At 31.4% G+C, this 17,733-nt stretch overlaps 3 protein-coding genes across 3 annotated transcripts; 2 read left to right on the top strand and 1 right to left on the bottom strand.

The window, feature by feature from the left end:
- Positions 1 to 858: 858 nt before the first annotated feature.
- On the top strand, positions 859 to 5,646 carry LOC140451670 (uncharacterized). The gene is made up of 2 exons (XM_072545514.1): positions 859 to 912; positions 5,080 to 5,646. The coding sequence occupies exons 1-2, from the start codon at positions 859 to 861 to the stop codon at positions 5,644 to 5,646; spliced, it is 621 nt and encodes a 206-aa protein (XP_072401615.1).
- A 633-nt stretch (positions 5,647 to 6,279) lies between these two features.
- Positions 6,280 to 7,173, top strand: LOC140451669 (52 kDa repressor of the inhibitor of the protein kinase-like). Its single transcript, XM_072545512.1, has one exon. The coding sequence runs from the start codon at positions 6,280 to 6,282 to the stop codon at positions 7,171 to 7,173; it is 894 nt and encodes a 297-aa protein (XP_072401613.1).
- A 4,997-nt stretch (positions 7,174 to 12,170) lies between these two features.
- On the bottom strand, positions 12,171 to 16,799 carry LOC140451668 (uncharacterized). Its single transcript, XM_072545511.1, has one exon. The coding sequence runs from the start codon at positions 16,797 to 16,799 to the stop codon at positions 12,171 to 12,173; it is 4,629 nt and encodes a 1,542-aa protein (XP_072401612.1).
- Between the last annotated feature and the right edge of the window lie 934 nt (positions 16,800 to 17,733).

Here is a 17,733-nt window from a genome sequence, read left to right as displayed (position 1 = left end):
GTATTTGTTTTTTAGCTTAAAAATTGTACAGTTGTTTAAAAAACATTGATTTCAATCGTTGCTGAAAAAAATTATTCAAAAACATTGATTTTTGACCGCTTTTAAATTGTTTCTGCTAATTTTGCAATAACAATTAATCAATCAATTTTATCTTATAGAAAATTTAATTGTAAAACTTTTTTGTCATTGCAAATTTTTTCTAAAATGTATAGCTGCCGAAATAAAGCAACGAAAAGGGGGAAAACATTGAATTTTTCTTATTTTTTCACAAATTGTTTTATAAAAAAATTAACTTACCTTTTAAAGTATACGTATAGTTAAATTATTATTCCTAATAATATTTCAAATCGGTTAATTGTTACCTGTGACGCACCCAGGGGGGGGGGGTTTTGGAGGTTAACCCCCCCCCAGGGCATATAAAGTAAAAAATATATAAAGAATAGTAGGAAAATATAACTTGTATTTAACACACAATACAAAAAATCCGAATCGCTAATTTAATAATTAAATTATCACCTTAAATATGTAATAATTATTATTGTGTACTTTTATATTATTTTCATAAAGAACGATTAAATTATAAGCTTTGGCAACATTGCCAGCCGAATAATTACATATCAATAAAGAAGTGTAACGCAAACGCATGCCTTTGTGTATTGAATGAAAAACTTCGGGGAATCACGTAATTCTCATTTAATTTTATGTTCTTTACATTTGCCTAAAAAAATATTAGTGCAGGTGCAGAAGTGTAATATAGATACGTTATAGTAGACTTAATTGAGCTTGTATGTTTTCAAAATTTGTGACATTGGTGACTTTACATTAGTTAGTGAAACTTTGTGTGGTTTACTATTAATCATGGATACATTTGTTATAAAAAAGCCAAGATTAAATCCTGAATTAGCAAGCAAGGTAAGTTTAGTCGGCAACTCATATATTATGTAATTATTATATATATATATATATATATATATATATATATATATATATATATATATATATATATATATATATATATATATATATGTAATTATTGTTTTATTTAACTTTCTGAACGCTTTTACACTGAGAAAAATATCTCCTTATGGCAGTATTATTATTAAAATTGATTTTGATAATAAATATACTTTACAAAATGTATTTTAAAATGATATTTTTAGTAAATATTAAATTTATGGCGTTTTACTTTCTAATTACTTATACTTTATACTTATATTTTTGGATATTTTGCCATTTTCACCAACCAGGGATACTTATCAATTATATTTCTTGTAAATCTATTCTTTGTAAATCAGTAAGTATACTTAAATCAATATAGAGGTTAACGGTCAACTTATTTGCGTGACGGTCTAGACATACAAGTTTTTAAGTGTATATTTCTTATTGCTCGGTATAATGTTTTGCACGAATAGACTAGGCGGGATCTGTAGAAATTCAGACCATAATGGACATCTTCCATAGGAAGCTATTTTTTTTGCTGGAATCCCTTCAGGATGTGCCCAATATCGATAATCACGATATGCGCCAGTCGCAAATCCTGTGCTAAATTTTTTATTTAACAAAATCTGAAAACAATTGAAAATTTCTCATTTTTTTGCTTTTATTTTCGTAATTCGGAAAATATTGATCCTAGAGAAAAAATTATGGGACGTTAAAAGTTTCGTTATTCAATTTTACACAATATTTCGTTAGCTAGAAATTGAAAATTTAATGTTTATTGTTGAAAAAATAGCAATAATTGGAAAAAAGGTACAAAAAAATTAAGTTAATCCTTTAAATGTTTTCGACTTTCTAAACTTGACTTACAAGCTCCATATTCCGCCTAGAAAAACTTTTCAATATGTTTAAAATGTGTGCTAAATTTTGTTAAGATCGGTTGGATAGGTTTTGCATAATAATTTTGCAATCCAGCCTACTGGAAAAAAATCGCAAATTTTCAAATTTATAGTAGGCCCTAAATAAGGCACTCAGAGAGTTGCAAATTTTTTTACATATAAAGGAAGGCTCAAACTTTCAAATGTTTTTTTGTAAAATTCAAATCGTTTCACTAAGAGAGCCTAGAAAATTTTTTAAAATTTTAAACATTTTTTAGGCTTATAAACAAATTGAATAACTTTACGAGCTTTAAACATATCAATTTCAAAATTTATACGCTTAAAGAACATTAAAAGACGCAATTAAAATTGTATCGGTATTGTATATGGGCCACTCGAAGTGCGAATTTACATTGAATAAAATTCGCTACTTGTGCTTTAAAAAAGGTTGCAAAAATGTTCTATTGTCCATGCTGCCACCAACACAATCTGCAGCTGAGCAATACTCGCTTCGTGTATATTTCCAAGTACAGCAGTGGCTTGGAAATAACCTGAATGCTACTGAGTGGGGGTGGGAACTAATTCAAAATGGTCTTGAGCCAATACAAACTGAGCAGGTATTACTACCTGACTCATTATTCAGAAATATTAGTTGCAAATGTAAAAAACTTTGTACAAAAACATGCAGTTATATCAAACATGGTCTCAAATGTTCTGACTATTGTCTTCACTGCAATGGTCAGACATGTAAAAATATTGAACACAGTAAATATTGGAAGAAGTTGAACGAGATATGGATATGGAGTCGATGGATTCCTTAGATTTTCTAGAGGCACAAGATAAAGCTACAGATGAAGGGGAGGAAACATTAAATTTACAGATTGAGGATGCAGATATTGAAATGGAAAATGAAGGTTTTGAGAAAGAAATAAGACCTGAAGATCCTTGTCCTTCCAAAAAAAGAAAAAGACTTAAAAAAAATGATTGAAGATTGAGTCAAAATGAAGTTTATTTATGAAAAAAAATTTTTTTTCGTTCGCCTTTGTTTTAACAATTTAAATTATTTATTAACAATTTATAAATACATATTTGTTTACTAAAAGTAACAATTTACTTCAATGTATAAATTGCAAGCTCAAAAAAAATGCATGAAGAAAAAATGCAATTACTTGTTTAACATACAATTGTTTATTGCAAATTTCCCAATTTGCAATTAAAAATGGTATTTGAAAATATGATATTTGAAATCCTTGTCGTCCGAGACATCGATTAAAAAAAAAGGAGCAAAATTGGTTAACAAGAAGCCGAAATAATGCAATTTTTAGCGCGCGCTATGATTTTGAACTCACCGATTCACATTTCGAGTGAATGTTCCCCACCACCACCTGTCATGCATTCCGAGCGACATTTTAAGCGAAAACGGTTTTTTATTTGTCTTTTTTATGGATGTTGCCATGAAGCGCATTACGTAAAACTTTTCATATAAAAAGTACTTGACAAGACGAGGGTATTTGTTTAAAAACGAGCCCTCTATCACTTATGGTTACACGGCAAATGTATGCCAACTTTGACCTTCAATATCTCGGCAACCAGTAAGCCGAATGTATCTTTTTTTTTAAAGAAGCGTCTTTTAATGTTCTTTAAGTGTATAAATTTTGAAACTGATATGTTTAAAGCTCGTAAAGGTATTCAATTTGTTTATAAGCCTAATTATATAAAAAATGTTTAAACTTAAAAATTTTCTAGGCTCTCCTAGTGAACCGATTTGAATTTTACAAAAAGCGTTTGAAAGTTTGAACCTTCCTTTATGTGTAAAAAAATTTGCAACTATCCGAGGGCCTTATTTAGGGCCTACAATAAATTTGAAAATTTGCGATTTTTTTCCAGTAGGCTGGGTTGCAAAATTATTATGCAAAACCTATCCGACCGATCTTAACAAAATTTAGTACACGTTTTAAACATATTAAAAGGTTTTTCTAGGCGGAATATGGAGCTTGTAAGTCAAGTTTAGACAGTCGAAAACATTTGAAGGATTAACTTCATTTTTTTGTACTTTTTTTCCAATTATTGCTATTTTTTCAACAATAAACATTAAATTTTCAATTTCTAGCTAACGGAATATTGTGTAAAATTTAATAACGAAACTTTTGACTTCTTATAATTTTTTCTCTAGGATCAATATTTTCCGAATTATAAACGAAAACAGGAGCAAAAAAATGAGAAATTTTCAATTGTTTTCAGATTTTGTTAAATAAAAAATTTAGCACAGGATTTGCGACTGGCGCATATCGTGATTATCGATATTGGGTACATCCTGAAGCGATTTCAGCAAAAAAATAGCTTCCTATGGAAAATGTCCAACCCAACACAGATTCCGCCTAGACTATAACCCGAAATCCTAGTTAGCGTGACTCGAAAAATCGAGACGGGTGTAGTAACCTTGCAGTATACCTTAATATACATAATATATACATATATATATATATATATATATATATATATATATATATATATATATATATATATATACATATACACTTTTATTATAATTTTATATAATATATTTTTGTTTATAACAACTCTAGAACGACTTGGCTAATTTTGATTTTAAAATATTTGTATGAAATAAAATAAAATAAATTACATAAAATTAAAGAAAATTCAATAAAATTAAATAATATAATTAAATAAAATTACTTTTATATAAAATTAAATAAAATTACTAAAATTATATAAAATTAAATAGAATCAAATAAATATAATTAAAATTAAATAAAATTATAATTATATTTATAAGCCATTATAAAAATTAAATAAAATTAAATACAGTTAGGTAAAATTAAATAAAAATAAATAAAATTATACAAACTTAAATAAATTTATAAAAAGTTAAAACAAAATTATAGAAAATTATAAATAATTATAAAAAAACTATATGGATAATAATGAAAATGTATATGATGAATAAATTCTATATTTTATTTAACACATTTTGAAAATTACTAAAATCATTAAACAAAATTTTTAAGGAAAAATTTAAGATTTCTAAATTTTAAAGAACTTACCTACAATGTGTTATTATAAAAATAAAATTATAAAAATTAAAGTGTTATTATAAAAAAGATTAACAATTTAGTAATAAGCACACATACAATTCCATTAACCTACATATAGCAATAACACGGTATAAGAAGTTATGCCGGCACTCCCCTATTGTCACGATCTTTTCGTTAAATATTTTGTGAAAACTGAATTTTTTTTACAGGTAGACGATGCTTTAAAAAAAAAGCTTTTAGAAAAGCCTTGGTCTCCGGATTCTAAATTCAAATTTCCATCTTCCGGTCCCAGAAACTTAAAATTTCAGATGCGTTGGTTAACTGACTGGAATTGGCTGGTATATTCACCAACAATGGATGCTGCGTTCTGCAAGTTTTGTGCGTTATTTTCCACTGTTGTAGGAGAGCAAGGATTGAGCGCAGGAAAATTAGTTAAAATTCCATTTAGAAAATGGAAGGACGCAAGGGAAGATTTTAAAAAACATTCCGAAAATCTCTATCATAAAAAGTGTTTAGAGAAAGCGGCTAATTTTCTAGCAACATATACTGGAGAAAAGGACAATATTCAATTAATGCTTAATAAAGGAAGAAAATTGCAAATAGAAAAAAATAGAGAATCCCTTAAACCTATTATTAAGGCGGCTATTTTTCTTGCTAAAATGGGGCAATCTTTTAGAGGACATCGCGATTTTGGACCTTTCGATTTTAACGCCCCACCACAAAGAGGAGAAGGAAACTTTTTAAATTTAGAATGGATTCTGGAGATCATATTTTGACCAATCATTTAAAAACTGCCGGACAAAATGCGACTTACATCAGTTGGCGAATTCAAAATGAAATAATTTCTATATTTAACACCATAGTTTTAGAAAATTTGGTAAAACGAGTAAATGAAGCGAAATTTTTTAGTATTCTGTGTGATGAAATTTATATACCACCGATATTAGTGGTACAATTCAGCATCACATCATTTTGCGCTAGATTTGTAGAAAATTATAAAATTCATGAAGAATTTTTTTCGGTAACTGAAACCACCGGAACTGGACTAGCTCATACTATTTGCTCGTTTATACAAGATTTAGGTTTGAATGGTAACAATATAGTTGGCCAAGGATATGATGGTGCCAGTTCCATGAGTGGTCATATAAAAGGCGTACAATCTGTTGTTCGAAAAGAATTTCCCAAAGCTATCTATGTGCATTGTTGCTCTCATAGTTTTAATCTTGCGATTTCTCAAGGATGTTCTGTCTCAGAAATTCGAAATTGTATGTGAACCGTAGAAGCCACTTATAATTTTTTCAACTATCCCAAGCGGCAAAATGTTTTAGAAAATCAAATTGATCAGTTGGAGCAGAAGCCGAAAGTAGAAAAATTAAAAAGATTGTGTGCAACAAGATGGATTCAAAGACATGACTCAGTTCATGCATTTATTTCCTTACTTCCTGTCATTATTAAAGCACTGGATGTTATTACAAACTGGAGTGATAACAAAACTGCCACTGACGCTCAGTTGCTGTCAGCTGCAATTTGCAAATGTGACTTTACCGCTTAGTAAGTACCTTCAAACAGAAAATCTAGACCTCCGTTTAGCTGTTGAATCTGCAGACAAAACGAAAGAATCACTAGAACAGTTAAGACAAAATGCAGATGAAACTTTTACCAATATTTTTGGGCAAGTATCAGCTCTTTGCGATGAATTTGGTGTTAATATGTCTCTTCCAAGGACAGTAATTTATCAAACAAAGAGAAATAATGTACCAGCCTCCACACCAGAAGAATATTATAGAAGATCAGTTTTTATCCCCTTTTTTGATGAAATTATACAATCCATAAATGATAGGTTTGTTGCACACAAAGAGATTTTAAAACCATTTCAGGACTTACTAAGTGTACAGTATGATGAGACGATAGCCAAATCATTTCAAAGTCTAGTAGATTTTTATGGACTTGATGAAACAAACATAAAAGGAGAAATCATACTTCGGAAACAATTTCTAAAAGATTTTCGTCTTAAACCGACACCAAAAAATGCTCTTGAAGCTCTTGATATATGCAACAAGAACTTATTCCCTCTAGTTTATAATTTACTCCTAATAATGGCGACCTTACCTGTAACAACCTGCACGTGTGAAAGGTCATTTTCGTCGCTAAAAATACTAAAGACGTATTTAAGAAATTGTACTAGCGAAGAGAGACTAAATGGTTTAGCTTTGATGTTTATCCATCAGGATATTCAAATAGATGAAGAAGAGGTATTAAACCATTTGGCTCAGAAGCAACGCCGTTTGGACATTTTATTATAAATTTAATTTGTTTACAGTGTATTATTTATCATACAGTTTAGGATTTAAATTAATATTCTTGATTATACATTGTATTTAGATATAGATGGCTGAATCTTTAGCACTGCTATCTTTAGCACTAGTACACTAGTAACTAAAACCCAAATTTTAAAAACTCAACATGAAGGTAGCATAAAAAAAATCGGTGCCCAACCAAATTTTACATTTTCTCGAAAATGATAATCTTCTAGTTAACTACTTTTGGAAATATGGCGTCGATATGTTGGGAACTATACTAAAAGCAGTTTTTTGTACAAAATTTTAACTTTTGAAACAAAGATGGCGCTATACACAATAAAATAAATATATGCTATGTTCGCTGTTAAAATGATCCATATTTTCAAAAAGTTTTAAAACAGGAACCAACGAATATAGACGCATGCATCTATATTTGTATACACTAATGATTTTAAAAATTCCGAAGAATATCAGAGATCGTACAAACGTAAAACTAAACATAGCTAATAATATTTCTAATATTATGAACCGCTACAACAGAGTTTTTGATATCTTTTATTTTAAAATACATTAAATACGCACGTGTTAATAATACCAGAGAATATGGACGCATATGCGTCTATATTCTTTGATAATACCATTATAATAATTATCTCTACACCTCAGGCAACCAACGATGCGCACATTAGTAGTTAAGGTTGCCTACCAACATCATAACATATTCATTTCGTAGTAAAAATTGTGTGGACAATTTTATTATTATTTAATTGTCATTTTCACTAAAAGAAAACCTTCGTGTTTTAATCACTTGCTTAACCAAACATGTAAAAGTTCTTGTGTCTTCTTGGCGAGTTGTAATTAAAGAGCCTTGATTGTGATTACTAACAAAAAGATTAATAGAAGGACTAAGAAAAGGATCATATATATTAACATTAATATTAAAGATATGTTAATATAAATATCTATGGGAGCGATTTGATTTAAATAAATGCTGTCTTTTACGACAATAATGAACACCATCTTCGGTTTCTACAAGAAATGATCTTGGCATAGGACCTATAGAATTAAAAGATAAATAGACTGTGCGTTTCATTCATAGACATATATTAACATATAATACATAATATATTAATATATGTGTAGCACGTTAATATGTCTATGGTTTTATCAGGCAAACAAAGAATATAGACGCTTCTATCTTCTTTGAGGCAAAGTAATTGGAACTATACAAAAAGCAGGTTTTGTCGAAATTTCAACTTTTCAGATAAAGATGACGCTGTACACAATAAAATGGTCCACATTTTCAAAAAGTTTCAGAACAGGAACTTTTTAATTAATCAGCTGTTGTTGTTACTGACTTACTGAGCAGTTGTTACCACAATTTGTGTTAAACTGCGTTCTAATTGACCACGATTCCGATAGTAAGAGAACTTCAGGATCACGAAAACGAATTAAAAACCACTTAAAAGGTGTAAGCAAAAGAAAATAGCAATGATTAACACTTATTGAACGTTTTATAGGCGAAATTTTCGATAATATTGAACACAATTTTTACAGAATGATTTTAAAAATGCCGAAAAGTGTCCGAGATCGTACAAACGTAAAACTAAGGGTTTCAATTATGAACTAAAAATAACATTATTGTTATTAGAGGAAAACTATAATCCCTAAAGAACAAACTGGGTCAAAATAATAAAATATCACATTTGTAAAATTCCATAAAACTAAACACTAATAGAAATATACAAAATGTAAGAATAAAATATATCTTTAAAAGCTAGGATAAACAATTCTCAACAGTATGTCAAATTGTATTTGTGTTTCTTTATTAATACATATACAAATTTATATTATTAAACTCTACAACAGGCTTTTTATTATCTTTTTCGTCGACCGTCCATTTATGATTAATTTTAACACCCTCAAAATCATTGATTAATGACCCCTATTAATAAATGATTTTCTATTAATGAACGATTTCATTATAGGCAATAATTAATTTAACCACATTTAACGCTCTGTGGTTGGCAGTTACTTGTGGTGTAGGCAACCAAACATACCTATTTATATTCCCACTAAAAAATTATTTAAAATGAAGTAGTTGCTGTAAGTACTGTCTGTCATTGTATGTCATTATTTATCGTTAAGTAAATAAAAATTTAAACTAAGATATTTTTATTTCTGAAAAGTACGGTCGACGGAAAAGTTTTGTAACGAACTCGTGAATTAAAATGGCGATTAACAATCTCGAACATTAACGCACTCGCTTCGCTCGCCCGTTAATATATCTCAATTGTTAATCGCCCTTATTAATACAATTGTTGGTTAAATAACTATTTATTTCAAGATACATTAAATACGCACGTGTTAATATAATACCATGGCATAAGACATGTCAATAATTATTATAATTATCTCTACATCTTAGACAACCAACCGTACCCACGTTAGTAGTTCAAGTTGCACCTAACAATATCATATGGATGTTGTTGTTATGTAACTAAAATTCAAGAGGTAATTCAACACATCTTAAAGTTTCCAAGATACGTTTCCCATTATTCTCGATCAACAACTGAATAAGAATATTTACATCCAGATACCACAGTTAAAGTTACGCATAAACTTTACTCAAAGTAATGTGAACATCCAGTTTCATATGCAAAGTACAAAGCTATTTACCTAAATGAATTCAACCTAAAAAGAAAGGCTCTAAAAAAGGATACGTGCAGTGATTTAGAGAAAACACTGCCCCTGCCCCGTATCCCAACAAATATAGTTTATTATAAGCGGCAACTTTGCTTTTATAATTTCGGAATCCACAGTTCACAGGATATTGGATTTTGTTACACATGGATTGAAGAAACGGCTGGCAGAGGTGCTAAGGAGGTATGCTCTTGCTTAAGGCAATACATTTTAAATCATGTTACTCCATAAAATAAATAATTAAACTTGTGGTCAGATTCTTGTGGGTGACAGAATCGAAATATTAAAATTATTTTGATTTTAAAAACAGTTCTTGAATCGCATCCTGCTCTACAAATAGTTAGTCAGCATTTTTTGATACCTGGACATTCATTCCTTAAGAACGATTCAGATTTTTCCGATGTTGAAAAAGCACTGAAGTTGCAACAAAGAATATACTTACCATCTGACTATGAAGCAATAATAGCAAAGTGCAGGAGAAAGAATCCATTGATTGTAAATCCAATGCCACTTGAATATTTTGTAAGTACACAAAATCTGGAGAAATCTATTACAAATAGAAAAGGGAAACTATGGGTGGAAAAGTAAATTGGTTAACATTTAGAGTCATTAAAATAAGGAAATCTTATCCGATGTCAATCTTTGTAAAAACCAGCCTGAACCAAGAAGAACTTAAGGAAATAAATTTGTAAGAAAAAGGGACGGCAAAGCAATGATAATACGCTTTTTTCACAACCGAACTTAAACCATTGTGGCCTTTAGGAAAGCCTATAAGCAAGAATAAGTTGGAAGACCCTAAGTCTATGTTCTCCTTCCTTAATACGAAAAGACTGCAATTTTATAAAAATCTCACAAGCTCAGAGGATGTGATATTGAAGGTTTTGGCTGCAATTTAGATTTTGAAGTGATGAGCCGTAAAAAGTAACTTATTTATTATATAATTGATACAATAGGTAATTGTAAATAAGTCTTTTGTACCTCTGACAATAGCAAACAATAAACATTTTACTACAAACATTAAGATTTTATATTATTGGCCATTCCCTTTAGAGCCTTTAGTCCCTTTAACCATTCCCATTGAGATTACCTTTATATTAATTTTTCAATTGTAGACCAAGTGACCATTTGGCTCATAGTCTATTAGCTTCTTAATTTTGAAAAAAGTAAAAGTAGACCAAGCACCATTTTCGTATTTTACAAAACAGATCTCCTTCTAAACTCTTTATCTTATGAAAATATAACCCCCTTCTTACAGTAAAACCATCAAACATTAAATGTTAGTTAACTCTAAATATTTTTCCCAAAGCCTTTTGCAAAACTGCCTGTATCTCAAAACAAGTCTTGTGTCACTTAGTCTATGATTGCATAACAACATCCATATCTTAATATGTTCCATCTTATATAGTAAAAATTACATTAAAAAAAATTACAATAGTGTACAATTTTGTTATTATTTTGACTAAGAGTAATCCTTCGTGGTTTATCTCTGGCGCACCCAAACGTGTAAAAATTCTTGGGTCTTCTTGGCGACTTGTCATTGCAGATCTTTGTGAGCGAAGATGTAGGTGTTTGTCCTTACACCTTTGTCCTGATGGCTTTGTTTCACGCACCAGTAATAGGTCGCTGGTTTTTTCCCTTGGGGAACAAGGTTTTTCCTTAGGGAAATAGGTTCACTTTATATATATTTCTTTGAAGGACCACCCAGAAAACTGGGAAAAATGAAGATTCGAAAAGAACGTTTGAACAAATATATTTAAACAAATACAATGTATTTTAAACGCCGATAACTTGCATATGATACACACTTGTCGGTGATACAATATTGACACGAACTTATTAATATACCGACTGGTTTAAAACACTAATATGCCGCTGGGGCGAGTAGAGCCTGACGCTCCTTCAGTGCTGGAATTTGAACTGATACTGATGTCCACCCTCTCCCCTCAATCACAAACATTCCGAAATCTCCCCCCTGACCCCTCGACGTATTAAAAGATATGTTTATTTTTCAAATACCTTTAACTTTCAAATAATTGATAAAAACTACCTGATAAGGGTATTTGTCTCAACTTGCGGAATTTTGGAATGCGTCAGAGGGTAATTTGGAAAATACTAATCCTTCCATTGTTACGATTCTATGAAGGTTTTAGAAACTTGTGTAGAAAGTTATTTAAATGCAAGATAACGGCGCTTTACAGATTATTAGTTAGTACAAAGAAATTTTATATATCTAAACTAATATACAGTATGATACAAAAATAAACTAAATAATATGATACAAAAATAGACTAAAAATATTAAGTATTGTTGTTACGCAACATAGTCCCCCCGTTGATGTGACCTACATCTAAATGAGTATGGGGTAAAGGACATACTTTAACAACAGATCTTATAAATGTTCCGTCTTTAGTTCTTAGTTTTACAGTTCTAACCCTGCCGTCTTTACCTGGCAGTGTTTCGATTACTCTTGCCAGTGGCCATTTTAGAGGAGCGTTATCATCGATTAGGAGTACAAGATCATCGACTTTAATGTTTTCTTGGGGCAGAAACCATTTGGGCTTATTTTGGAGGCGATTTAAATAATCCCTAGACCAACATTTCCAGAAATGCTGCTGAATTTTGCTGCATTTCTGCCACAGTGATAAACTATTTTCGGATTTTGTCGAGATATCTTTTTCTGGATAGGAAGTCATGCTGCTTCCAATGAGAAAATGAGCGGGGGTTAGAAAAGAAAAATCATTTGGACTGTCTGACAATGGACAGAGGGGTCGTGAATTTAAAACAGCTTCTATTTGAGCCAAAATAGTGGTTAATTCCTCAAATGTAAAAATATTATTGCCCATCATCCTTACTAAATGATACTTGCAGCTCTTTATAGCTGCTTCCCAAATTCCACCCTGATGTGGAGATCGAGGTGCAATGGACTTCCACTCAATTAATGTTGAGGCTGCGAATTCTTTTATGGTAGGTAGAACATCCGTTCCCATAAAAAAGTCATAAAGCTCTTTTAACTGATTACGAGCTCCAAGAAAGTTGGACGCATTATCCGAATAAATGGTTTTAGGAATACCTCTGCGTGAAATGAATCTTTTTAACGTTAGTAGGAATGCTTCGGTGCTAAGACTGGACACTAGCTCTATATGGACTGCCTTAGTGACGAGGCATACGAATACTGCTATATAAGCCTTACAAATGGGAGCACGTCGCAGTTTTGAAGATTGTATTTGAAATGGGCCCCCGTAGTCGATGCCGACATTTGTGAATGGTCGACAGACCTGAAACCGTTCTTTGGGTAGATCGGCCATTATTTGATGAGCTGGTCTTGCGTTAAATCTGTAACAGTTCTTACATTTGTAGATGATCCTCTTGATTTCTCTCAGTCCATCAAGAGGCCAATAAGTGAGTCTAATATTTGACAATGTATTTTGAGGGCCTGTGTGCAATAGGCGAATGTGTTCTCTTTCAAGTAACGATCTAACTACCTGGAATTTTGTAGGAAGAAGAAGTGGAAATTTTTGATTATACGAAACATTTGCATTGCGAAGTCGTCCACCAACTCTTATTAAATCAGATGCGTCTATAAATGGATTCAATTTTAAGATAGCCTTATTTTTTATTGTTTTTTGATGCTTTAAGTCTTTAAATTCTGATTGAAAGAATGTTAGTTGAATGATTTTAACTATTCTCTGCTCGGCTTCTATTAATTCGGAAGCCGAAAGTACACCATTTCTTTTGTTTTCTTTATTTTTAAGATTGTAAATATACCTATTGCAATATGCAATTACTCTTTGTAACCGACTGAAAGATGAGAATTTACAAAAAGTTGTATATAGAGTAGGTTTCGAATTATTTACAGCGTGTAAAGTGGCTTTTATTTCAGGGATATCTGTTATATCAATATTTGGAACAAATTCATTAAATTTAGTGGTTGGGTTCATTAGAAAATGGGGCCCATGCCACCATAATGTATTGTCTACCAGCAGGGCCGGTGTGGTACCGCGAGACAGAATATCTGCTGGGTTATCTTTAGAACTTACGTGATTCCATAAATAAGTTCGCGTTAACTCCTGTATTTGAGTTATACGGTTTGCTACAAAGATTGACCAACGAGAAGGGTGAGAATTTATCCATGCAAGTACAATTTGGGAGTCTGTCCAGAGCCTAACCGAAGCTATGGAAGAAACCTTTGGTGAAATAATAAGAAAGATATTTGAAATCAGGGTAGAAAACAAAACAGCCCCTAATAATTCAAGTCTGGGTAGGGAAATGGTTTTTAGCGGAGCTACACGACTCTTTGAAGTAATTAAGTTGCATGAAACGATTCCATTTTCATGTAAAACCAGTAAATAAATACAAGCGCCATATGCCTTCATACTTGCATCGCAGAAACCATGGATTTCAATTCGAGAAATATTGAGCGGATTGAGCAGAGGTCTAGAGATTGTGAGTTTTGCAAGATCAGGAATGTGAGCTAGAAAATTCAACCATTCTGATGAAATTTCTCCTGTGAGTTTGTCATCCCAATTTAAGTTACATATCCAAATTTTTTGCATTAACAACTTGGCAGATACAGTAATCGGATTTATTAGACCAAGAAGATCAAAAATAGAAGAGATAATTGATAGAACTTCTCTTTTTGTGTATTTTGGTTCACTAGAAATGTCAGGAAGAGAGATAGAGAACATGTCAGACTGAGAATTCCAACATATTCCAAGAACTTTATTTGACGAATTGTCGGGTTTTATTACATAATTAGATTTTTGAGATTCAGAGGAAATAGAGTCGAGAAACTCGGAAGAATTAGAACTCCATTTATGGAGTGGTATCCCAGCGGAATTTAGACTCGTAGAAAGTTGCTTATAAGTCTTGTACAAAGTCTCGATATCATTTGCACCATGTAAAATATCATCTACATAACAAGAATTTTCTAGAGCATCAGCAGCTAATAGGTATTTTTCTTTATTTCGAACTGCCAACTCTTTAAGACACCTAGTACTTAAAAAACTAGCTGAGTTTGTGCCGTAGGTCACGGTCTGAAGTTCTAGACATTTTAATTCTTCTTGCGGGGAATTGCGCCACATAATGTTTAGTAGAAATGTCTGTTTTGGGTTAATTCTTATTTGCCTAAACATCTTTTCGATGTCGGCGATAAGAGTATATTTGTAAAGTCTAAAGCGAATTAGAATTTCAAACAAATCAGGTTGTACAGTATAACCTTTGAGCATAATATTGTTGAGAGACACATTTGAAGTTGATTTCATTGATCCATCAAATACAACCCTGAGTCGAGTAGTTAAGCTATCATGCTTGAAAACACAATGATGTGGGAGAAAAAACTTATGTTCGGACGATTCATTAAGCTTAGAAAGGGGAACGTATTTACAATGCCCTAAAGAAACATATTCTGATATGAATTCTGTGTACAGATGCCGTAACTCGTCTGATTTGTTAAGCCTTTTTTCAAGATTGAAAAAACGTCTTTTTGCCAAATGAAATGATTCACTTAATTTTTGATATTCATTAGGAGTCTTCAGAGGTAGGTCTACTTGAAATCTGCCACTAGGAAGAATTGTTAGTGAAGATTTGAATATGTCCTCAGCTCGCTGTTCTGAGGGAGTTAATGTTTTTGCATGAATAGAAGTGAGCGGTTTAGTCTCTTCTATTTCCCAAAAATTCTTTAAAAGAGAAGCAAGATCAGCAGTTTGTACGTGTAACGAAATATTTGAATAATGTGAGTGAGCATTATTCTTTGAAGGAGTCGCGTTTGATCCTAACATTGTATAACGAGAGTATGGGATATTTCCACCTACAATATAACCCAAATGAGTGTTTTGAAGAATAGGAAGGTTGGGGCCTAATTTTATTAAGCCGTAAGTAACTAGGTCAAAATAAATATCAGCTCCTAAAAGCATGTCTACGTCCGACGGGGTACAGAAATGTGGGTCTGCAAGTTTTATATTTTTTGGTATTTTTAATAAATTTAAATCCAGCGCGACTTGTGGATGCTGGCACGTAATGCTTTCGAGGACAGCACAGGACAGATTAAAGTTTTTACCAGGATATGTGTTTGAATATATTTTAAGGTCTACCATCTTGTTTGAAACAGAAGAAGTTTGAGCTATACCTGATATTTGAAGATTTCTGGTATAGGGTGAATAACAAATTCTTTTGGCTAACCTGTCTATTATGAACGAAACTTGGCTACCGGAGTCTGTTAAACAACAAACAGAGATGGGATTGTTTTCAACATCGTAAACAGTTACCAAAGCAGTTGCGAGTAAGATTTGCAGATTGTTCGAATATACAGAGTGGGACGAAATATTGCTCGGCCCTGGAAGATTTTGCGTATCTGGTAAACCTTGCGGAATTGCATTTGGAACAGAGTTGTTCTGCGAATTTGCATGAATATCCTCCGAAGTGAATTGAGACGAATGCTGATTTGGACGTTGATGACGTGAATTCCGAACAAATTGATTTTGGGCGGGTTGACTTTCAGAATTCGATCTATACGAACTTTGCCGTGAAATATTTTCCGACGGGTGCGAAATGTGAAGCAAAGAGTGATGTCTTTTATTGCAGGTTTTGCAATTCGAAGATGAGGAACAAGAATTAGACATATGACCACTAGCAAAGCAATTGAGACAAAAACCTTTGTTTTTTACTTTTTGCATACGCTCTTGAGCGGACAAATTTAAAAATTGTTGGCAAGAGTATACTTTATGTGAGTTAGAATTGCATACGAAACATTTAAAAGATGTATCTCTATTATTTATAGAAATATGAAGAGACGGTTTTGATTTATAAACTGTTTTCTCTTCAAAGATCAAATTTTCCAATATCTTACATTTCTTTTCAATAAAATTCAAAAACTCATCTATTGTAGGAAGTTCGTTGAAATCTCTTTCGGATTCAAAGGATCGTTTCATATTAAAATCTAATTTTTGTGTGAATATATGAATTAAAATTAAATCTGCAAGATTGTCGGAGATATTTAAATTATTTAGCGCACTTAAATTCTTTTTTATGTGAGTTAAGAATTCTCGCAAGTTTTGAGCAGTATTTTTTGTTAATGAAGGAACGTTCAAAAGTTATTTTAAATAAGTGTTAATTATTAAACATTTGTTTTCAAATCTATTCTTAAGTGTATCGAGCGCAACGGAAAAATTTGAGCCTACAACTTCCAAATTTTCAATTAGTTGTAGAGGCTCGTTCTTGAGAATTGATTTTAAATAAATTAGTTTTTCAATATCTGAAAGATTTAAATCATCTACGATAAGTTTGGTAAACATCTCGATAAAACTAGGCCAATTTGCTATATTTCCATCGAAATGTGGAATTTTTATTTCCGGTAGGCGGATATGATGGTTATTTGAATGATTTTGTTGAGCTGAGGTGCTCACAACAGAATTTACTGAAATTGTATTAATTTTATTCTTTAGAGCTGATCCTAACGTTAAAAATCTGTCTTCTACGTCTGCCATGTCAACAGAAAATTCATCATCTATTGTCTCTAATTCATTTTGAACCTCGAGATATTTGTCAAAAACTTTTGATAGATATTCTTTTCTAAAAATTAATTCATTTTTTGAAATATTACTTTTTTCATTTTCTTTAAACCAGTTCTCCAATCTAGTTATCGAAGCTTTACTTCGACCTCTTGCCTTAACAAGATCATCTTTTACTTTAACAATATCATCAACCGTTTTATCCATGATTAGCTGATTGAATTAGATTAAGATTTAGTGAGCGAGAAATATGTGAAAGAATTTGATCTTTAAATTGAAAAAACAGAAGAATAGTAATAAACACAGAGATATAGCGAAAATATGAGAATTTACACTAAAAATCGAAAATATAAGT

This window comes from Diabrotica undecimpunctata, chromosome 10 (genome assembly GCF_040954645.1).
Source record: "Diabrotica undecimpunctata isolate CICGRU chromosome 10, icDiaUnde3, whole genome shotgun sequence".
Lineage (NCBI taxonomy): Eukaryota > Metazoa > Arthropoda > Insecta > Coleoptera > Chrysomelidae > Diabrotica > Diabrotica undecimpunctata.
The sequence above is the reverse complement of the archived record's forward strand: the minus strand, read 5'-3'. Positions and strand labels throughout refer to the sequence as shown.